The sequence below is a fragment of the Vicia villosa genome, linkage group LG3 (assembly GCF_029867415.1).
Source record: "Vicia villosa cultivar HV-30 ecotype Madison, WI linkage group LG3, Vvil1.0, whole genome shotgun sequence".
NCBI classification, from domain to species: domain Eukaryota; kingdom Viridiplantae; phylum Streptophyta; class Magnoliopsida; order Fabales; family Fabaceae; genus Vicia; species Vicia villosa.
Window position 1 is genome coordinate 169,062,484 of NC_081182.1, and position 25,242 is coordinate 169,087,725.

At 35.6% G+C, this 25,242-nt stretch overlaps 1 protein-coding gene across 1 annotated transcript; it reads left to right on the forward strand.

The window, feature by feature from the left end:
- The first annotated feature begins 13,835 nt into the window (after positions 1-13,835).
- On the forward strand, positions 13,836-14,959 carry LOC131656903 (pectinesterase/pectinesterase inhibitor PPE8B-like). Its single transcript, XM_058926462.1, has 2 exons — positions 13,836-14,088; positions 14,271-14,959. Exons 1-2 carry the CDS (start codon positions 13,878-13,880, stop codon positions 14,957-14,959), a joined length of 900 nt encoding a protein of 299 aa, XP_058782445.1. The 5' UTR covers positions 13,836-13,877.
- Positions 14,960-25,242: the final 10,283 nt, after the last annotated feature.

The window sequence follows — 25,242 nt, forward strand, 5'->3', positions numbered from 1 at the left end:
CCCCACTACTTTCAATCCCACTTCTGCAAGCAAACCGTTAGAACACACTGGGTACCGACAGTGTTTCTCACACATGTCGCATACCGACAGGAATTAACAACAAGACTCTGGTCACAAGGACCGACTATGCTCTGATACCACTATTGTAACACCCTTCTAAACCCCGCGGAAAATACAATAATAATCAGAGTAAACATGAAATACAAGGATGTACCACTATTGTAACACCCTTCTAAACCCCGCGGAAAATACAATAATAATCAGAGTAAACATGAAATACAAGGATGTCACAACTTCTTTTACATAAAATACCATAGTCATTTGTCATGCCACACGAGGAACCATTTAACATAAATACAATTCATGTTCAACACAGCGGATTATAATTCATAACATTGCATATTCATCATCATTCATGCAAGTTCTCTAATACAATTATAAACAACAAAGACCGACATAATAATTCGTCTCTAAACTAGCGTTCCCCAGTGTTACAATCAGAGCATGACTCGACACGAACTAAGGGCTAGCCTATAAGCTATCTTCACCCAATCAAGACGCCGCTACATCCTTAATCTGAAATCATCAAAGTAAGGGTGAGTTTCATTCGAATTAATAAGCATTATGCAATCATAAGCAATAAAATCTCATAGTAATTATCATCCACTCAATCATACATATAATCAGAATTATTACAACAAGTAAACATCAATCCAACAATATTGGCCATCGGCCCACAACTCATCAATTATACCAATGATCAAGTTATATTAACAACATATTCTTAATACATCAATCATATAAACACACCAAGGCATAACACTGAATTCCATCCAATCATGTTATAACCAATGCATATGATTAAACTGACACTATGCATGTGGTACCATACATGGGATATACCCATCCAACTGATATCCTCATCACTGAGATACAGTTTAACCAGCACCGATTCCACACACAGGGAATCATGCTCACCAAATATCCAGCACCGATTCCACACACTGGGAATCATGCTCACCAAAATATCCAGCACCGATTCCACACACTGGGAATCATGCTCACCATTTTATCCAGCACCGATTCCACACACTGGGAATCATGCTCACCATTTTGATCCACTTTCATCACCGGGATCCATCACCAAAAATGTATGCCAATGAATGCAACATATAACATGCTTACAACATCACCAATCCGATGTAACACATCGTCTCATTATCATCACCAAATCATCACCAATAAGCATGTATATATTCTTAGCATTCATACAAACATATCACACATACATTCACCACAGTTCACATGTTAATATTAACAGTATATTAACATTCATAAATCATCAATCATCACCACGTTCATGCATCGTTACATCTAACCTCATTGCACACAATGTAACCAATTATCAAACAACCCAACAACATAATCACAAAACATGTATTCATTTACGACATGTTATAAACCAACATCACCCAATGAATATCACAATCTCATCACCAATACAGAACATGCATCAATAGTCATATATATAAGCACATATACATATACTATCTTTCAATTCATTAATAATTAAATCGAGTTTAAAAAGTAAAGTTGGCTATTGCCCATTTTATCAATTCATCAGATAAAGCATCTCATTAGCTTCGCAACGCCCAAAACGGCACATAAATCGGATACTCAGATCAAAAGTTATGAGTTTTCAAAGATAAAACATTTTTAGAAAAAGTGCTGCAGGAACGGGGTTGTCCCTACGTGGGAACCGGTTCCTGGCAGCTTCAAAGTCTCGTCTCTGGTTTTTACTATGGGGAACCGGGTTGTCCCTACATGGGAACCGGTTCCCAGCTACCCAGAACCCATATTTCTCTGTTTTTACAAGGGGGAACCGGTTCGTCCCACATGGGAACCGGTTCCTACGTACCTGCACAGCAAAAATCACCATTTTGACAGCTTTTGCCCTATCCCATAACCCCAATTTCAGGTACATACGAACATAGCACACAAATATCATTGTTTTTCACACAATTACACATTCCAAACAAGTTATTGACATGTATTAACATCATATAATATGAATATCAACAAAACCATGTAATTCATACAATTCATCAAAACCTAACATAAATCCCAAACCCGACACGTACGATTGAACTAGATAACAATCCTAATCAATCATACTACCTACAATCACATAAGGAATACTAACCCGAAGAATCCCCCCTTACCTCAGAGTCGAAACTTCGAAGGTTCTCTTCCCCTTTGGCTCTTCTCACTTTCACGTGTTCTCCTTTCTTCAGACTCAGTTTCTGCTTCTGCTTCCTCTTTTTCCCAAATTCCTTATTTTATGAAAAGTAAAATAAAATATTATAATGGGCTTGCTTAGTCAACACCCCCTCTTCTGCTAACCACCACTCTAGGCCCAAAGCCAATATTTCATCATTTTCCAAATAATTCCCAATAAAAATACTAAAATTCCAATTATTTAATTTAAATCCAAATTAAATTAATAAACTGAAATTATGGGGTGTTACAATTTTTTGGTTCATCACGTAGAGGGCATGGAGGAGAGTTGATGGGTATCAATTTTGGATTCATGGCATGTTTTCATTCCTCTAAATTGAGTCATCAATTTGGCACACCAAGTGTTTGTAAGAACGAATGCGTTGCCCAGAATTTGTGCCCAACAGCATGACTTTGAGTAACTTGGGATCTTCAATCTTTTTACCTTTGTATCTTTTCAACCATGATTCAAATGCAAAAACTTTTAACTACAAAGTTGTAGTGTGCCATGAATAGGACATTTTTTACGTTGGAGCTTTTTTGAAAAAGTGCCTAAATCCACATGGAAATTGGTCATGAAGTCAGCTGCTCACTTATTCTCAAAAACCCTCAAAATATTCTAAGTTACCAAACTTTCCTTTTTTGACACTCCATATATTAACTAACTTTCCAAAATGGAAAGTTTAGTTAAAACTTTGATTTTATTTATTTTCAATGAGTTTCTTGATCAACTTCCACCCGCCTTCAATATTCGACAGTTGACCTCGTGTTTGACCAAAAAGTCAACTGTCCTGATTTTTTCTGATTCCAGATGAATTTCCGATTGATCCTTTTCTGATTTAATTCTCAATCAATTTCCAACCAACGAAGCTTCAAGGAACATTTCTTCAGGACAACTACACTTCATACTCAAAAAACGTCTCCTGATTAAATTTGGAACAAAGAGTCAATAGGGTTGACTTTGATCAAAACTTTGATATTAGCAATCCTGATGAACCCGAAGCTTGTATCTTTTAATCAGAGCTTTGACTCAGAGAGAATAAAACCCTGATTTTAGGAGTATGCCAATGGAAATGATCCTCTTCAATAAGACCTCAGATCTGATTCTTCTTAACCAAGAATTTCCTCAACCTCAGCCTCTTTTGTCAATTTTCTTGAGCAGTAATTGTGATATGGATGAATGTATTAGATGAATGACCTACATGAAGTATGCACATGAATGTGGTATGAAATCCAATTGGGAAATAAATAAATGGGCAAATTTTGGGGTGCAACACCCTTTACCTTCACAATGTCTTCAGATGTTGTTAAAATATTCTCTGTGACATTACTTTCGGATAGACTTTTAGGGTCATTGCTCATATTTGACTTATCTAGTTTTCTTTCCCGATCACTAATATCTATCATAAGGCTTACTCTTTCTTCTAGCAGGAATCTATTGATACTTCTGTACTCCCTTACTTTTGCACACAGTTTCTCATTCATTAGACAAGTCTCAATAAAACCAGCAACTAGTTCACTTATGGTGAGCTCTCCAACATATGATTCTTCATCAGATTCATCAGATTCTTGGCAGTCAACTTTTATTTCCTCTCTGATCATGGAGTAGTTAGAGGGATAGTTTGGGGTGTTAGGCTTTCATAGGTAGCAATTATCCTTAGACCTAAATCCCTTCATGACTTCTTCATCTGCTTCATTAGTGACAATACACTCCTCTTTATTGAACCTGGCATTGAATCCTTCATAACATAGTTGGCTGGTGCTTATAAGATTTGTTGCCAGTCCTTGTACAAGTAAAACATTATTTAGATTAGGAACACCCTGACCTTCTATCTTGCCAACACCTTTAAATTCTCTTATTTCTCCATCACCAAGAGTCACATAGTTGTTTCCCTCATGTTTTAGGTCTACTAGTGGGTTCTTTCTCACAGTCATATGATTTGAACAACCACTATCAAGGTACCAATCTTCTTTGGCAGGCATTTTTAGAGAAGTGTGTGCTACTAGAGCAACATTCTTAGCCACCCACCGTTGCTTTCTGTTACAGGTATCATATTCAGGTTTGGCTTGATGAATTTGATTTGGATATCCAACTAGTCTGAAACAGAATGGCTTTATGTGACCAAATCTTCCACAGTGATGAAACCTCCATTTTTGGAATTTCTTCTTTGAATGGCTCCTTCTTCTGTTCCTTGATGTTGTGACATTAGTGCTGACATCCGGTTAGTCATACAAGATTCAGGCTTTGCTCTTCTGAACCCAGAGGTGAATTCCTCTTTAGCCACAAATCCTACCCCAGACATATCTCCTGTTCTTTGTCCAGACTCCAGAATTTCCTCTAAAGTATCAGTTCCATTATTCAGCATTTTAAAGGACTTGGTCATTTGACCAAGTTTGTAGTTCAACATGCTTACTTCACCACTGAGAGAGTCTATGATTGCAAGATGTCTATTCTTCTCAGTTTCTAACTCTCTTATTATTATCTCTTGCTTCTCCACTTGTTTGCAAACTGCATCATTCTTGATACACAACTCCTTGTATGAGGCAACAAGTTCATCAAAGGTTAGCTCATCATCACTGGAATCATCATCAGATGCATAGACTCTTGTTGGAACTGTGACATGACTTGCAGTTTCATCTTTAGACTCGGAGTCTTCATCAGACCAAGTGACAGAAAGTCCTTTCTTTTGCTCCTTGAGGTAGGTAGGACACTCAGATCTAATGTGTCCAAATCCTTCACATCCATGACACTGAACCCCTTTCCCTTGATTGGGCTTCTCCTCAGCTCTGGGTCTTCTGCTTGGATCGTAGGTCTGGCTGATGTCATTGGAAGTGTTCTTGACCTTGGGTCTGGACTTCTGATCAACCATTTTAATAAGTCTGTTGAATTTTTTTCCAAACATGGCTATGGCTTCTGATAGATTTTCATCACTTCCACCATTGCTTTCTCTTTAATTATCATCTGTGTTGGAAACAAAAGCTATGCTTTTGTTCTTCTTTTCAACAGGCTCACAGATACTTAACTCAAAGGTTTGTAGAGAACCAATGAGTTCGTCCAGCTTCATGTTGTTGATGTCTTGGGCTTCTTCTATGGCAGTCACCTTCATATCAAATCGCTTAGGAAGTGATCTGAGGATCTTTCTTACCAATTTTTCTTCAGACATTTTTTCTCCTAAGGCTCCTGAGTTATTTGAAATCTCAAGGACATTCATATAGAATTCATAAATGGTTTCGTTCTCTTTCATCTTGAGATTTTCAAACTTAGTGGTAAGCATTTGAAGTCTCGACATCTTTACCTTGGATGTGTCTTCATGTGTTGTTTTGAGAATATCCCAAGCTTCTTTAGCTAGTTCACAGTGTTGCACAAGCCTGAATATGTTCTTGTCAATTCCATTGAACAAGGCACTTAGGGCCTTGGAATTGCCCAAATCTAGCTCTTCTTCAGTTTTGTTCCATTGTGCTTCAGGAATTAGAACAGTGGTTCCATCTTCCATTTCCACAGCTCTCCAGGCCTTGTTGTCCACAGACTTTATGACTGCTACCATACGAGGTTTCCAATAGTCATAGTTAGAGCCATCTAGGATGGGTGGTCTATTTCCAAACACTAACAGTTCCTTCTCCATAGTACCAGAATTTTGTTGTCCCCAGATCTCACTCAGATGTAAACAGGCAGGGTGCCTGCTCTGATGCCAATTGAAAGTTCTAGTAACTCGCGCTGGATGTATTACTGGATGTTATGACATCCACAATTACACAACACAAAATGTTAAAACAGAAACGCATAAAAGCAATAAGGAACACACAGAATTGTTTACCCATTTCGGTTCAAATAACCTACTCTGGGGGCTACCAAGCCAGGGAGGGAATTCAATATAAGTAGAATTAATTTGGAGTTAAACTCCCTCGTTTACAACTCCTCACTTAAAACCTACCCAATGAAATTCCAACCTATTCCTAAACCTGAGTATCTCCACTCACTCCCCCTCAATCACAGTAGTGATTACAAATAAACATTAAACAAATTCAGAGAGAAGACACACTTCAAAAACACACCTTGATCTGCTTAAAAGCTTCAATCAAGAGACACACGCTCATGCTTAAAAGCTTAGAGTGAGAATTAACAAAAACAACCTATTCCAACGCAATCATCAAAGACAATTGCATGGAGTACAAGAGACAGCTACTGAACTATGGTTCTTCACAATTAACAATCCTTCTCTCTGCATTTCAAATTAGGATTGCAGACTTTTTATATGCAGCTCTTGGGCCTTGTGATTTTTTAGAAACACATTAGGGTTAACCAAGTTAACCTAATTTACACGCCATCTGGTTGTTACAGAATGTGGTGTCAGCAAAATCTTCTGGACGAAATATTTAGAACACAATAAAAGGTTTCCTAAATTGTAGATTTAGAAAAATCAGGAAACACAATTAATAAAATATAAAAGCTCCTGGTGCCAGACAAGGATGTCATGACATCGGTCATGACATTCACTAGAACCTGTATTAGCTAAACACAAATGCAACCTGCATTACACATTAAAAATCATGTCATGACATCATTCAAGACATTAAACACTCAGGTATGTTTTACCACAAATGCAGCCAACATGAAAATATCTACACTGCGGATGCAAGGAGAGGAGGTGTTTTCGTTGTGGACAACCTGGTCATGCCGCACCTGAGTGCAAGTGTAAGGATGTGGTGTGTTTCAACTATGGTGAAGAGGGGCACGTTAGTACCAAGTGTGAGAAATCGAAGAAGGAGAAATCTAGTGGAAAGGTGTTCGCCTTGTCGGGAACTCAGACCACTACTGAGGACAGACTCATCTGAGGTACTTGTTTCATTAATAGCATTCCTTTAATTACTATTATTGATACCGGTGCTACTCATTGCTTTATTGCTGCTGATTGTGTTGAGAGGTTGGGTCTTGTTGTGTCTGCTATGCATGGAGAGATGGTAGTTGATTTGCCAGCTAAGGGATCAGTAACTACATCTCTTGTGTGTTCTAAGTGTTCCGTGTCGATTTTCTACAGAGACTTTGTTGTTGATTTTGTTTTCTTTCCATTGAGAGGATTGGACGTTATCTTAGGTATGAACTGGTTGGAGCATAACCATGTTCATATTAACTGTTTTTATAAGTCAGTAAGGTTCTTAGCTCCGGAGTGGATTTGTTGTCTGCTAAATAATTGTGTTTGTTGATCAAGGAAGAAGTTCAAGTGTTTATGCTGATGGATTTGTTGTCTGTTGAGAATCAAGCTATTATAGATGAGTTGTAAGTGGTGCGAGAATTTCCTGAAGTTTTCCCTGATGAAATTCCTGATGTACCACCAGAGAGGGAAGTTGAATTCTCTATTGATCTTGTACCTGGTACTAGACCTGTGTCTATCGCACCGTATAGGATGTCTGCATCCGAGTTGTAAGAGTTGAAGAAACAACTAGAGGATTTACTTGAGAAAAAGTTTGTCAGGCCTAGTGTATCGCCGTGGGGAGCTCCAGTATTGTTGGTAAAGAAGAAAGATGGAAGCGTGAGACTTTGTATTGATTACCGGTAGTTGAATAAAGTAACGATCAAGAACAAGTATCCGCTTCCGAGGATAGACGACTTGATGGATCAGTTGGTTGGTGCCCATGTGTTTAGCAAGATAGATTTGAGGTCGGGTTACCATCAGATTAAGGTGAAGGATGAGGATATGCAGAAGACTAGTTTCAGGACACGTTATGGACACTACGAGTATTCTGTGATTCCTTTCGGTGTTACTAATGCACCTAGAGTATTTATGGAGTACATGAATCATATTTTTCACGACTACCTAGACCTGTTTATTGTTGTGTTTATTGATGACATTCTAATTTACTCTAAGTCAGAAGCGGAGCATGTTGAGCATTTGCAATTGGTGCTGCAAGTTTTGAAGGATAAGAAACTTTATGCGAAGTTGTCCAAGTGTGAGTTCTGGTTGAAAGAAGTCAGTTTTCTCGGTCTTGTTATTTCAGGTGATGGAATTGTGGTAGATCCATCTAAAGTAGATGTTGTGTTAAGATGGGAGACTCCTAAGTCAGCTACCGAGATTAGAAGCTTTTTGGGATTAACTGGTTATTACCGACCAATCATTGAAGGTTTCTACAAGTTGGCACTACCGCTGACAAGGTTGACCTGTAAGGGTAAGGCTTTTGTATGGGATATGCAATGTGAAGAGAGTTTTGCTGAGTTGAAGAAGAGGTTGACGTCGGCTCCGATTTTGATATTGCCTAATCTAGAGGATTCGTTTGTGGTTTATTGTGACGCTTTTATGATGGGGTTAGGTGGTGTGCTCATGCAGAATGATAAGGTTGTTGCTTATGCGTCAAGGTAATTGAGGGTTCACAAGAAGAACTATCCTACGCATGATTTGGAGCTTGCTGCTGTTGTGTTTGTGTTGAAGATTTGGAGGCACTACCTTTATGGTTCTAGATTTGAAGTATTTAGAAACCATAAGAGTTTGAAGTACCTATTCAATCAGAAGGAATGGAAAATGAGGCAGAGGAGGTGGTTAGAGCTGTTGAAGGATTGTGACTTTGGTTTGAATTATCATCTAGGAAAAGCTAATATTGTGGCCGATGCATTGAGTCGAAAGACTTTGTATATGTCGGCTACGATGATTAAGGAATTGGATTTGATCGAGCAATTCAGAGATTTGAGTTTGGTTTGTGAAGTGACCCCGAAGAGTGTTATGCTGGGTATGTTGAAGATTAACAATGATTTTCTGGATAGTATCCAAGAAGCGCTAAAGTTAGATGTGAAGTTAGTAGATTCGATGGTTGGGATTGATCAACCTGAGAATAAGGATTTCAAGTTGGATACGCAAGGTGTGTTGAGATTCGGTGATCGGATTTGTATTCCTGATGACATTGATTTGAAGAGAGCGATTCTAGAAGAAGGTCACAGAAGTAATTTGAGTATTCATCCAGGAGCAACTAAGATGTACCAAGATTTGAAAAAGTTATTTTGGTGGCCTGGAATGAAGCGTGACATAGCTCAGTTTGTGTATGCATGTTTGACTTGTCAGAAATCGAAAGTTGAACATCAGAAGCCTGTAGGATTGATGCAACCGTTGGAAGTTCCAGAATGGAAATGGGATAGCATTTTTATGGACTTTGTGACAGGTTTGCCGAATACGTCTAGGGGACATGATTCGATTTGGGTGATTGTTGATAGGCTTACGAAGTCCGCTCACTTTATTCCTATTAACATCACTTATCCTGTTTCGAGGTTGGCTGAGATCTATACTAGGGTGATTGTTAAGTTACATGGCGTTCCTTTATGTATTATTTTGGATCGGGATCTGCGGCTTACTTCTGATTTTTGGAAGAGTTTGCAAGTAGCATTGGCTTCTAAGTTGAGGTTGAGTTCGGTGTATCATCCTCAGAAGGATGGTCAGACGGAGAGAACTATTCAGTCATTGGAGGACTTGTTGAGAGCTTGTGTACTTGAGCAGTGAGGTTCGTGGGATACCTATCTTCCTTTGATCAAGTTCACTTATAACAATAGTTAACATTCGAGTATTGGTATGGCACCTTTCGAGGCATTATATGGTCGGAGGTGTAGGACTCCGTTGTGTTGGCATGAATCTGGTGAGGGTGTAGTTCTTGGACCTGAGATTGTTCCAGAGACTACCGAGAAAGTGAAGTTGATCCGTGAAAAGATGAAGACTTCTCAGAGTAGGCAGAAAAGTTACCATGATAAGCGAATGAAGGATTTGGAATTCCAAGCTGGTGATCATGTGTTTTTGAGAGTCACGCCGTGACCGTTGTTGGACGTGCATTGAAGGCGAAAAAGCTTACTTCACGTTTCATTCGACCGTATCAGATTTTGGACTGGATTGGTAATGTGGCGTATCGTGTGGTGCTACCGCCAAATCTTTCGAATTTGCATGACGTGTTTCATGTGTCGCAACTTCGCAAGTATATTTCTGACCCTTCTCATGTGATAAGTATGGATGATGTAAAATGTGGGATAATCTCACAGTGGAGACTATGCCGGTACGGATTGATGATTGGGAAACGAAGATTCTCCGAGGGAAAGAGATTGCCTTGGTGAAGGTTGTTTGGTCAGGTGCCGCCGGCGAGAGTATGACGTGGGAGTTGGAAAGAAAAATGCGGGAGTCTTATCCCGAGTTGTTCGTTTTAGGTATTGTTGAGGACGAAAATATTCTAAGTGGAGGAGAGTTGTAACGCCCCGTTTTTAATCGCTTTATTTATTTATTTGTGTGATTGGTAACTTTTCGTATTATTTGTGTGATTATATGTGAATTAAATGATTACGTGATTAATTGACTTTTTATGCTAATGTTGTTAGTAAATAACTTAAGTTAGTAAGACAATTGGCATTTGGGCTTAAGTTGGTGTTAGTAAGAGTGGGGTGTTAATTAGAGCCCGTTAGTAATAATAAAATAGTAAGAGTTTAATAAGAGAAAGGGAGAAGAGAAAGGATGAAGAGGAGAAGCTTGGAGAACCCATTGAAGATTTAGAGGTTCCTTCAATCCAATCAAGGTAAGGGTGTGGTTCTTTCACTCTAAAGGGATGTATGATGATAGTTTATGGTGGGATTTAAGGGTTATATGTATTGAATCATTTTCTTGATAAATGTTAGGTTTTGAGTGAAATCAATTGGGTTTTTTGTGAATTGTTGTGTTGAATGATGTTATAATGATTGCCCATGAGTAGTAACATGCTAGGTATCACTAATATATGCTGGATTTGGTCTAGAATGATATTTTGGGTGATTTTTTATTGGACCCGTAACTGTTAGTTGAGCTGAAATTCTGATTTTTCGTTCGGTTCGTCCCACGAACAGCAAAACTTCTGTCATCGCGCCGCGAACATGGATGGCGCCGCGAACTGTAGGCAGATTTGGGGAAAACTCAAATATGCATAACTTTTGATTCGTAGATCCGTTTTATATGCCGTTTGAATCTATATGAAGCTGAAATTAATTCCTATATGATGATATATAATTGAATAGCCCTTGACAACATTTTGAAAATTGTATTTCTTCCTTGATGGCTTTATGTGATGTGAAGTGATATTATTGTGTTTTGATATGACAAGTGATATGATTGCGAAGTGATTCTTTGCTATGAATAGTAATGATATTGTGGTTGTCGTTAAATTGCGACATTGAATTAATGATGTTTAGTTGTTATGTGATGAATGACGTGAATATGGATGTTGCATCATTGAGTCTCATCCATTGCATAAATGTGAAGTGACCTTAATGGCAAATGTGACGATAGCCTGAAAATGGAAAATGTGAAGTGGCCCTAATGGCAAAAGCGAAGTGGGAGTTTTACTCCAAATGGTACCACATGCATGTGCATTATGTCGAGTTACATATTGAGTGATATGTTGGAATTATGCAATGATGAATATGTTGCATTTGTTATATGATGTGAACGATGTTTGAATGCTATGTTGCTTGAATACTATATTGCTTGGATTAATTGATAATATATATGATTGTTGCAAAAATGCATATGTTGAGAAGTGGTGAATGTGTATGATTCTTATTTTCCACTATAAGTATTATCATACGTTTCTTTATTGTGAATGATATCTCACCCCTTATGTTGTATGTTACCTCTTCGGTGGTAACTTGCAGGTACTGATGACGAGTAGACGTTAGCTTATTGTTCGCGTCGGTGTGTCTTATGCTCTGATACGTAGCACCTGGGGGGTTTCGTCATTTGTGTCGCTTTATGTTACCTTGTATTTGTTGGATTTTGATATTAACTCGTATGTTGACATGATATTTCATGGATGCCATGTTGGCAAGTTCTCATTATGTTGAGATGTTATGGTTTATGTGTTTCGCTGCTACATTATGCGGTGTTTTGCATAGTTGTGATGATACTTTGTATTCCCCAATGACTATTGTTACGTATCCATTATATGAGCTTTGATGCATTAAGTTGTGTTTGCTTATGTTAATCAAATGTGACACTCTGAATATGCATGTTTTCGTATCTTTAATTACTCTAATTGTTATATAAATTGCGGGGTAGATTCTGGATGTTACAATAATCACAAACATATGTAACTACGAGAATCAATGCGTTGACACTTTCGCCAATATTGTACTTTGTCTATTGAACTTGGTAGAACATCTCATGTATTGTAATTAGAAAGGGTTTAATCAAGAACTAATTAGAACCGCCTAACTTTAAATTTTCTTAACTTTGACGGGTTATATTTGGCTTTCTTGAGAGTTGGAATTTACTCCCCTCCTTTTTGTATATCCTCTTTTATATATGACGAATATATAAAAAAAAAACCTACGTTATAAACAAACTATTTTAAAATTTTATTTCATATAGTATGACTTACGTTAGTCCGCAATTAAAAATTAAAGGGTCACTTATATTTTTGATTTCTATGAAATTATCAAATTTTATTTTTAGTCTTTATTAAAAAAACGACATGTTTTAGTCCCCACAAAATTATTATGCACATAGTTTTAGTCCCTACTATTTTTAAAATTTTGAAAACTATTTAATGACCTTTAAATTTTTAAATTTTCGAATAATTTTTTTTATAGATATTTAGAATACTATAGAATATTTCTTTACCAAATTATAGAATTATTTAAAATGAAAATAATTAAATATGAATTTCTTAAATTTTAAAAGATAACGATAAAAGTAATACAAATATCGACTTTTAAATTTTAATAATATTCTAAATATGTCTGTAAAATAATCATTCAGAAATATAAATCTGTTTAACATCATGAACTAAAATTACGTGCATAATAATTTTGTGTGAACTAAAATATGTAATTTTTTTTTATAAATACCAATAATGAAGTTTAAGATATTTATAAGGATCAAAAACATATTTAACCCAAAATTTATACGTAGACTTGATAACATAATACTTTTAAAAAAAATAATTTTTTTAAATGAAATAAACACTTATATAATATATATTATATATATGAACAAAATTAATTTATGAATTTTAAAAGTGAATCATATATTTTAATAATATATGTCTTGCATTAATAGGAAATAAATCTCTTAAAAAACTGTCAAAAGTATAAATAAAGAGCGAATCCCACCAAATATTCTAAAAGCTAATAAAAAGAAGTCAGTCTTGTATTAGTGTGTCACAATAAATTTAATTGTAAACTTAATAATATAAATAGCTTAAAAATGAATAGTTTTTATAAATAATATGATCACATAAATAATATATATTATATATAAGGACAAAAATCATTTTTATGAATTTTATCTCAAATATTAACTCTTGCAATATTGTCTAATGAATTTGAAATGTAAACTTAGAAAGGAATGATTCCTTTAATTAATACAAACTATGTATAAAAGATGTCTGTTGTGCCCAAATAATATTTTCATAAGCAATTTATCTTATATATACAACGATTTAAAAATCCTAAAGTAGTGTTTAATTTAATTACTATGTCTCATTCTTATACAATTATCTTCTACACTTTGATCATGTTGACTGCATTCTTCACTTTTGTTGTAGACATTACTAATGGAAAGGTTATAGCTAATGTGAGAGTTGCTGCTGATGGAAGTGGAAAGTATAAGACAGTAATGGAAGCTGTAAATGCAGCACCGGATAATAGCATGACACGGTATGTAATATCTATAAAGAAAGGAGTTTACAAAGAAAAGGTTTTTGTCAATGAAAAGAAGTGGAATATCACTATGATCGGAGAAGGTATGGGAGCCACAATCATAACTGATAACATGAGTTGTGGTCAAAATAAATCAAATTACTGTACTTATGACTCAGCTACCTTTAGTAAGTCCTATAAACAATTCATATTCTCTCTTCAATTTTATATTGCCATTTTTTGAATGTTTTATTTTGAATTTATTTTCTCATTTATATTAGTTTTGAATGTTTGAATCTCTTGTCTTTTTGATATCTTTAATATTGGAACATATCATTTAATATTTATTAATTTTTATTTGTTTATGAAGCTGTCTTTGGTCCAAGATTCATAGCACAGGATATTTCTTTCATGAATACTGCTGGTCCAGAAAATAATCAAGCATTGGCACTTAAATCTGACTCCGACTTCTCTGCCTTTTATAGAGTTGAGATTTCTGGTCATCAAGATAGTTTATGTGCCAACACGAATCGTCAATTTTATAGAGAGTGTAAAATTAGTGGCACATCTGACTTTATTTTTGGATATGCCACTGCAGTGTTTCAAAATTGTAAAATATTAGTAAGAAAAGGGAAAGCGGGACAACAATACACAATCACTGCTCAAGGAGGATATCAAGGAATACCAACTGGATTTTCATTTCAATTTTGCGACATATTAGCAGATTATGATTTTTTACCCCTAATTAATTCATCCTCAACATTTCTTGGTAGACCATGGAAGTCAAATGCTAGAACAATTTTCATGCAATCAAACATAAGTAATATGTTGAATCCGCAAGGTTGGTTAGAGTGGGAAGGTGCCCCCGAATATTTAAATACATTGTTTTTTGCAGAATATAAGAATTATGGGCCAGGAGCTAACACCAAAAATCGAGTGAAATGGTCAGGCTACCATTTATTAAATTTTCACCAGGCTAGTAAATTCACAGTAGCAAACTTTATTTTAGGCGATCAATGGTTACCTTCAACGAAAATACCGTTTACTAGTGGATTATGATAAATTGTAATTGAAAAAATATTATTTAAAAAATAATAATCTAGTTTTCACTCTCTTCATTATTTGATACATTATTTGTTTCTATACATGAGTAATTTTCATTTTGAAATTAAAAATGAAAATTGTTAAGTGATAATATTTATACAATGTTAGATTTTGTTATGGATTACTATGATTAATTAATTAAAAAATATTAACATTAATTATTTAACTAATTGTTGCACCTTATTTTAAATAAATAAATAAATACAATATCGAATTGTTTTATTGAATAGTCTATGATGAAGTGAGTTGTTCTTTTTAGTTGGCTTGTTGAATGGTCTCTACCGTCGTCAGATAGTTATATAATCTGACTATTTTATTAGGTGAAATATATCTCAATTCCCGTACTAACCATATTGAGAGGGGAATACACTTCTCACCTATTTTCTATCTCTAAATTAAATGGGACCAACAGCAACAACTACAATACAAGATACACAATTGTGTGTTGTGTGTGTTTTTTATCAATAGGTATAAGAGAAAAATAGATACAACTTATACCTATTTGTTATTACATATGATTGATAATATTTTGCAGGTAACATGATAAGCAAGATGTAAAAAAATTCCATCTCGAAGTAGTTCATGGTGTATTTGTGGATAGCAAATTGTTATGTCAAATGTTTTAACATTATACGAGACATTCTGTCATGAGCTGTTTACTTGGCACTAAAGTTTTAATGGAGTGAATCTTGAATTTTCGAGATTTATATCCTTTTCTATCCAATCACATATCTGATTGTAAAAGCGCATTCTCGTATGAAAAAGATTTATCCTGAACATGTTTTATCAAGATTGGAATTCTTATGCATATCATATTCATATTTAATTGGATTTGATTTGATCAAGATTCTAAATAAACTTTATGAAGATTGATATTTTGTACATTCTTTGGTTTCCAACTGCTTTCACGTGATAAATCCTATCGAACTTTTTATGCAGGGAAATTATTGCTATTTAAGGAGGCGTTCTCATTTGTGAAGACTCATAACCCGTATTGTGAAGCTTGATGTTTTTATTTGTTATTGAGTTTTTGTGTTTATGTTGTAATACTTATTCCTAGGTTATCTTTCTAAATTAAGAGAATAGAGTATTTGTGTTGTAATTGTGATTCATCACTTCATATAATTTCGTTATTGTACAAACACTTAGGAGATTGTTTAAGTGAAGGTGAGAATGGTTTCAAATTCACTAGGAGTCTGGATCAATGTTCACAAATAGTATTAGGGAAATGGCACGGAATTAGGAAAGTTCAGATGAGAGCGTTGTATACTATTGACTACTAAGAGTGATTTTCATTTCATTAGGCTGATGCCTTTTATACGTAGGTGACATTGCACCAAACTAAGTTAACAACTCTTGTGATATTTATTTTTGTGCGTTTACTTTCTATCTTACTGAAAAGTTTTCTTAAATACATTGTTCTAACATTGTGTTTGACATGTTGTCCGTGACAGAATAAAATTTCAATTAGCATCAGAGCGTGCACCTTGTTCTGGTTGGATGAGCTTCAAGGTTTTCTCTACATTCAGTTCTAGATGAACAATGCTAAAGAAGGAGGATATGTTATTCAACCATTTAGTCTATTTTTTATGGGTACGAATCCCGCTTGGTGCAATTTTTCCATTTTTGACTATTTTTTAATCTTTTTTTTCTGCATCTAGACACACGTATGTCCAGTTCTTAATTTTGGGGACCAAGAAGACCCATGGACCTTTGAGTTGGTTCATTTCCTTATTTAGATTTAATTTTAACCTAATTTCAGTCTATAAATAGGAGATTATCCATCCTCTTTTTTTCACCAACAATATCAACAATCCTCAACAATTTCTCACAATCTCATTCACACTTTTTTTAAAAGCTTTTTACACATACTTTCTACATTTTTTTAAAAAACTTGTTTTGGCAAATGATTTTCATATGAGGCCCCACGTTTTTTTGTTTTATTTTTTCAATCTGTCTAAACCAAATAATGAACGCCTGGTGGTTCCGTATTTTTATTCTACTATTTTTTTACGAACAATTTCCACCGTCCATACAAGTAAATATTTTTTCTAACCCTCACAGATATTCCCATTCATCAATTTCACGTTTTATTTTTTACACTTTCGTTACCAATAATAAACATCCTTCGAATTTCACAAACCTCTACCACCATGTAAATTTCCGGTGATTAAACTTTTAACAACATCCACTATAACCTGCATTTTCTTTCACAATCAAAAACCCTTATTGGCCATCCCCCACTTTTACTTTTCACGTGGGAATGAACAACATAACCTGGTACAACCAAAAGCCACACAAAAACTTCCAATCAAACCCAATGACAACCATGTTAACATAAACCTGTGATATCCAAAACCAATATTCACAAACAAATTTAGCCACACAAGATTCCAACAATTTATGGACTTCAATGAATAACAACAAGTGCAAAGCAAAATAGAAGGAAAAGAATGACACCCATCACCATATTCATTAACACCTGTTTATATTTTTGCAGAAAGAAAACAGAAAAGGAGAAAGACGTCCACGAACGACAGCCACTAAAGTTCCCTTCCACCGGCAGAAGCATCGTCCGACCACCATTCCATACGATCTCCACGTGAATATGCTGCTACTGCATCCATGCCTGCGAGGCCAAGCCAATCTCACAACCACCGTGCGACATCCTCACGCAACCGTACATGTCCGGATCCAAATCCCAACTCATCCGCTTCAGATCGTAACAGCCAGCCGCTTTTGATCGGCTCCGATCACGAATCACCACACATCCCTCGCGATCTGTTTTCCGACCAGCCACTATGTCGTCAGCCATACTGAGTTATAGATTGTGTCGTCGCATGGTTAGCCCCTGAGAATTATTTTGAGTGGATAAATGGGACGGTGCCCTCTTACTATCAGGTAAATAGTTTTTCTTTTATTTTGTTTTGTTTTCTATTTGTAATATATTATTGCTGATTAATGTAATAGGTTTAGCTACTTTTGTGTCAAAAATACAAAAAAAAACTTATATTCTTCTTTTTAGTCATTTTGTTTTATATAAATAATTTAATATTATTAAAATTAATTTAGGTTGTCACTAAATAAAAGAATATAAAAAATATATAGTATGATGTTGTTTATTTCCTTTTTAGACATGATTTCTCTTGTTAATTTTTAATCAATTCTTACTATTTTTCTCATAGATTATTTCGAGTAACTAACCTTTTATTTGGGTTCTGAGGTACTACCTTGAGCTTTTGGGATTATTCTTGTGGACAATAGCTACTTAATTGTGTGTTCTTAATCTTTTATTTCCGCTTTAATTTTCCGGGTTTGTAATAATTTGTAATTTGTAATAAATTTACTTTCCGCAATTTACTTTCTGCACCCTATAAATTGCTATATAATTGATAGATGCATGTTAATAGGATTGTATAGAAAGATAACAATTGAACATTAGATCACTAACTCCAAGAATAAATATTTGAACACAACACACTCCTTTTATACTGTTCACACACACACACCTTTAAGGTAACCCTTTCTTCGTTGCCTTTCGATTAAATGGTCATGTCCCTCGAACGTGGGGTACCTTTAGAAATGTTGTCTGCGATTCAAAAATCATCATAGTCCCTCCAATTTAAATATCATGGTCCCTTCGATGTTTCCTATGATTTAAATGATCTCGTCCCTCGATTAAATGATGATAGTCCCTTTGAATGCTAAGGTATCCCTACGAGTTTCCTTCAATGACCATACGACGACCCTTCGCTTATCCCAAATACATCCAATGAAAGGACTTCCCACTAACTAATGGGTTGGATAGTCTCTTTCCCTTAAACAAAATATTTTAAGAACAAGAAAGACTTTACGAACTTAGGGTAGGTAGCTCCTAATTGCTTGCACAACTAAAAACATTCAAAATACTTTTCACACCTCACATTTCAAAACACTTTCAAAGACTACACTATGTATACATTTGTACAAGGATCATTACAAAGTTAAAGTTCTTTTACAAACTATTTTTCTAAACACACGCTACACTTTCAAACATTTCAAACAAACAACTGAGCTAAGCAATTAAGAGCCCATGGATAACCATGTATACAAATGGTGCTTACACCTTCCCTTTGTATAACTTACCCCCGAACCCAAGTCTTTTTAAAAGGTATTTATTGTTCTTTTTATCTTTCCAAAAATTGGATAAAATAAAAGTCGGTGGCGACTCTTGCTAACCGCAACATTGTTTTGCGAAATATCAAAACAAAAAGTCAGTTCTCCCACTGTATTACAGAACTGGTGACTCTGTTGGGGATACTTATAAAAGAGGGGTTTAAAGTTTAGATCCCTTAAATGTTTTCAGTTGCTTGTTTTGCTTGCTTTATTTTTGATAGTTTGTTTGGGAGTACTTATATGAAAGATTCTATACCCGGATCTAGTGTACCTTAGGTAAATGGCAAAAGACCAAGGAGACTGTACGGTGTATACCGATATGGTTGATATGGTGGCCATGGTTAGTGCGACACTTGGGTTTGTACTGATGCTCCTTGAGACCCGACTCGAGGAACCTATCAGTCTGTCGTGTGGTGTCATTAGCACTAATTGACTTTTAGAACCCTAGTTGACTCATCTTTGGACATTAAAAGCGTAGTGAGATATCCAACTTTGGTTCCGACCGAAGATTGGTTGATACTCGATACTACACTCATTGAGGTCGGACTTCTAGACGTTTTGGTTGGCGAAGCGATTGCCGATCTAAAATAGAGCCTTCGAGAAAGATCGGTGATATTGAGGTTCCCTAGAACCCGGTTACTATTTAGGACAGGTTGAACCAATTAAACTTCAGTGGAAAGGGTACTCACCTACGAACTTCATGCAAGCCTTTAAACCTAAGACTACTTGTGTGACTTGTTTGTTAGCTAACCACTTGATTTCCTTGCAGGATTTGTTTGTAGGACTTGCTTGTCCTCATCATCTTATGCTTCACTAAGTACATAACATCCGCATAACATCATGACATCATAACATAGCATGTAAACTAACCTTTTTCAAGGATCCTAGCGATTTAGGGCACATAGTTTCAGGTTCTATTATGGAAGGATTATCAAGAATAAAATTCCTATCAAGGGGCAAGAGGATTTATTTTCCTCTAGCTAGATGCCTTCAAACTCAAAAGTACAGTTTGCTGAATCATAGGCTATGGCCCACTGTATATCGTGAGCTTGATTCTTGTAGAAGGAAGTCCAAAGATGAAAACTAAAGTTCTTCAGACAAAGCTTCAACCAATTCAATTTCTAACATTGCAAATTAAATTCCATAAAGATCCTTGAAAACATCGCATATGCATTTACATACATATCATTGCATGACAGGTTTCCAAACAACGAGTTTCTCTTTCTTCCTTAAATCCCTAAAGATGGATACTTACAAATCTTGTGTAGCTTCGTCGGAATCTTCTCCCTAGAAGTAATCTACAGTTTCAGATACGATCGCTTGGTTTGTTTTTCCTCTATGGGGAATTTGCTCAGTCGATCACTAATTGGCAGCCATTCTAAGACAAGGTTCAAGACTTGATTGATTACGGGTCCAAGTCTGTGGTGCATTACGGGTCGTAATGCACATTACAGGGAGCTGTAATGCAACTCTGGATTTAGTATTGGAGAAAAATTGTCTTCGCGTGATTTTTTGTCTTTTCTTCCAAATCTCGCCTTTCATCGCCCGAAAAGCTTATTTAAACCTAAAATTAATAAAAACAACAAACCAAATAATAAAACATGGAAATCGAAGGAAATGTGACTAAAAAGCGATGAAAAAGCAATGGAAATACAGATAAAAACGATACAAATACCACTTATCAAATTCTCCCAAACTTAAACCGTTGCTTGTCCTCAAGAAATAAAGCTGGAAAAACATATTTTGGACAAAGCAAAAAAGAAAGATTTCACAAAAAATTTAGACACACCGATACTTGTACGTGAGTTTTTGTTCAAAAAGGCCATGGGTAAATTCTTCCAGTACCATTTGACTATAAGAGTCTTTTTAAATATAAAAATTGTAGTAAGATTACGAACCTAAGCTTCCCTACTTTAACACCTCCCTAACTAAGCTTTGTACTTAAGTCTCATCTCCGACTTTCCTCCCTTTTCATTTGGACAATCAAATTAAGGAAATGGAAGTTATGATAATCATCACATGCACAAGGTCGATTGAGAAATTTTTTGTTATTTATGCAACATTTATTCACCGATGAAATTTTTAAAACCTTTTCAAGTTTGTATATTGTCCTTTGTTTAGGAAGACGCTGGGGATCAACCACCATTGGGCTGAATAACCGGGTGAGGATTACCTGACTTAGAGGGTTGGTTGCCTTTTACCGTCTTTTCATCTTATTAGTATTTATTTCTCTTTTCGTTTCCCAACCAATCATACATACATGCAAATCTAATTTATGCCAGACTGTCAAATTAAACTAATTGGGGAATACTTCTCAAGGTTCAAGCACTATGGTACAAATCTACGCGTTAAACTCGTGACTCTTTTTGAAAAACTTAGGGTGTACAAATAGAGGCTCTTTTTTTAAATAATTTTCCGATTTTCTTGACCTCAACCCTTTATTCCTCTAACTCTATATACTTTCTTAGTGGTCTAAAAAATTGGAACTCTTTTTGGAAAAAAAATTGGTTTTAGCTCGAAAAGAAATCAAAAAGTAGTGTTTTATTGAAGGGAAAAAAAGACAAATAATCAAAAGCAGATAAAGCCCCCCCCCCCCCCCCCCCCCCAAAAAAAACTTCAACTAAACATTGTTCCCAATGTTTTAGCCAAAAAGAGAGAAGGGAACTCACAGAGTCTTCACTATGGAGGCGTAAAGTGGTCTTTTAACTTTTTCAACTTTATCACCTTTTCAAACTTCTCCTTTGCGAGCCTTTTTATTAGCTGAAAATAAAAAACAAAACGAGAGAAAAAAATTAGCAACAAAAAGTGTGGGTTGCCTCCCACATAGCGCTTCGTTTAACGTCGCATGGCTCGACAATCCTTGAGTGTTTCCACTCAAGATGGTACTTTCGAGGATGAATCCTCGGCCAAAATCTCAATAATATTTGGTTTCCATGACCACTTATCAAGCCGTCTTTCATATCCCTCTCCTTTATTTCTCTTATTCATACGGGGTAGTTCGTACTTCAAAACATGTGGGGGTGGTTCTGGTTCTATAATATGTATCAACTTTTTGAGTTTAAAATTAATTATTTCATCCCCCATTTCAAAGGTCAATATTCCCCTCTCAACATCAATAATTTCTGAAGTTTCTTTGTCTTCTAAATTCCTCTTTTTAGGCAGGACCTCGGTTAATGGTACATTGGTATGAATATTTTCCAATATCTCCATATACTTTTTGGATTGGGTGCCTACCTTAGGTTCCACGAATCTTTGCAAGAAAAGGATTATTGTTGATGGGTGTCACCGTCTAGAAAGCTTATTTAAACCTGAAATTAATAAAAATAACAAACCAAAGCAAAAAAACAAGGAAATCAAAGGAAATACGACTAAAAAGCGATGAAAAAGCAATGAAAATAACGAATAAAAAGGATACAAATACCACTTATCAAGGGAGAATAAAAAAGTATTATTGATGTTTTCTTCTCGGGGAGTGGGAGCAATGTGATGGCTAGTAATATGGCAGTGGTGTGTATTTACCTGATGCTTTTCTAGAAGATATCTGCGATTTGCCTCTAGAGCGTGAATCTGAGTTTGATAAAGATGAAAATAAGTTTGTTATAATAAACGATTGGACGAGTCCTATGATAAATGCTTCATACTAGATGTCTGCTTCAAAGCTAGTTGAGGTGAAGAAGTAGTTAGAAGAATTTCTTGAAAAGAAGTTTGTTCGATCAAGTGTTTCTCCGTAGGGTGCACATGTGTTGTTAGTTAAGAAGAAAGATGGCAGTATGAGGTTATGTGTGGACTACATGATGTTGAATAAGATGACTATCAAAAATAAGTATTTGCTTCCAGGTGGTTGGTGCATGCATATTTAATAAGATCGACTTGAGGTCGGGATATCATCATATTCGTGTGAAGGCTGAAGATATTTAGAAGACAAATTTTATAATGAGGTATGGTCATTACGAATATCTTGTGATGCCGTTTGGTGTGACTAATACACCAGGAGTGTTTATGGAATATATGAATATGACTTTTCAGCAGTATTTAGATGTGTTTGTGGTAGTGCTTATAGACGACATACTAATTTATTCAAAAACGGACGAAGGTATGTTGAGCATCTGAGGATTATGTTGGAATTTTGGAAGGAAAAAAAATTATATGCTAAGCTATATAAGTGTGAGTTTTGGTTAAGAGAAGTGAGTTTTCTTGGCCATGTAATTTCTAGTGGTGGCATTGTGGTTGATTCGTCAAAAGTTTAGGTCGTAACGCAGTGGGAATCTCCGAAGTCAGTGACTAAGATTATAAGTTTCTTGGATTAGTTGTTTGTTACTGTAAGTTTATTGATGGTTTTTCTAAATTAGCGTTTCCATTGACTAAGCTAACAGGAAAGGTCAAGCAATTGTTTGGGATATGAAATGTGAAGAGAGTTTCCAAGAACTTAAGAAGAGGTTGACGTCAGCTCCGGTGTTAATTTTGCCGAGTCCAGCCGAACCTTTTGTTGTATATTGTGATGCTTCTAAGATGGGCTTGGGTGGTTTATTGATGCGGAATGGGCAAGTTGTTACTTATTCCTCGAGACAACTTAGAGTTCATGAGAAGAATTATTCTATGCATGACTTAGTGTTTGTAGCTGTTGTGTTTACACTAAAAATTTGGAGACATTATTTGTTTGGTTCTAGGTTTGAGCTGCTCAATGATCATAAGAGTTTGAAATTCCTGTTCGATCAGAACGAGTTAAATATATGACAAAGAAGGTGACTCGAGTTACTGAAGGACTATGATTTTGGTTTAAATTTCCATCCTAGTAAAGCCAAAGTCGTAAATGTTGTCTTGAGTCGGAAAACATTGCATATGTCAAATTTAATGGTGAAAGAGATGGATTTAATTGAAGAATTTAGATATTTGATTTTGGTTTGTAAAGTTACGATGCATAGTGTGAAACTGGGTATGTTAAAGCTTACCAATGGTATTTTGGAGGAGATTCGAGAAATTCAGAAGACTTCTTTGAAATAAGTCGACCAGTTAAACTTAATTAATCAAGGTCAAGTGGTGATTTCAAGATTGACGATAGTTGTGTTATAAGATTCCGTGACAGAATTTGTATTCCTGACTTACCTGGACACAAGAAGAGTATTCTTGAAGAAGGACACCGAAGTGGTCTAAGTATTCATTCAAGTGCCACTAAAATGTATCAAGACTTGAAGAAGATATTTTGTTGCTGAATTTTCTGCGGAATGAAAAAGGAATATTTTGTTACGGAAGATATTTTGTTGCGGAATGAAAAAGGAAGTTGCTGAATTTGTGTATTCTTGTTTGACTTGCCAGAAGTCAAAGACTGAACATCATAAACAATTAGGTATAATGCAACCGTTGAATATTCTTGAGTACAAATGGGACAGTATTTCGATGGATTTTGTTTCGGGGCAGCCAAGGACATTGAAGAGTTGTGATACTATATGGGTTATTGTGGGTAGGTTGACTAAGTCCGCTAATTTAATTCTGATTCCACTTGATTATCCGTTGAAGGAATCAACAATGTTAACATTGAGAGGATTGTTAGTTAGCATGGAATTCCATCTATTATTGTATCCAATAGAGATCCGAGATTTACATCAAGGTTCGGGGAGAGTTTGCAAACTCCTTTAGGGACTAAGATGAAGTTGAGTTCTGCTTATCATTGCAGATGGACGGTCAGATAGAGAGGATTATCCAGTCTTTGGAGGATTTGCTGAGGGCTTGTATGCAAGAAAAGGGAGGTGCTTGGGATGTCTACTTGTCATTGACTGAGTTTACTTACAATAAAATTTTCCATTCGAGTATTGGAATGGCACTATTTTTATGGCAATGTAGCGGTAATTTTAAATTAAAGAGAAGTGTCCCAGGTTCACCAATACATATATTTGTAATGTCTTTATCATAATAAATTCACTTCACGTAATGGGATAAACATGTAGGGGTTATTACTTACTGTATCGTCTGATTACGCAGTAGCGTCAAAATTATGTTCTTAGCCAATAGTGAAATTTTGGTACCTTGATAATATGTAATACTTACCGGTGAATTAGTGATAATAATTAATAACAATAATAATTTAA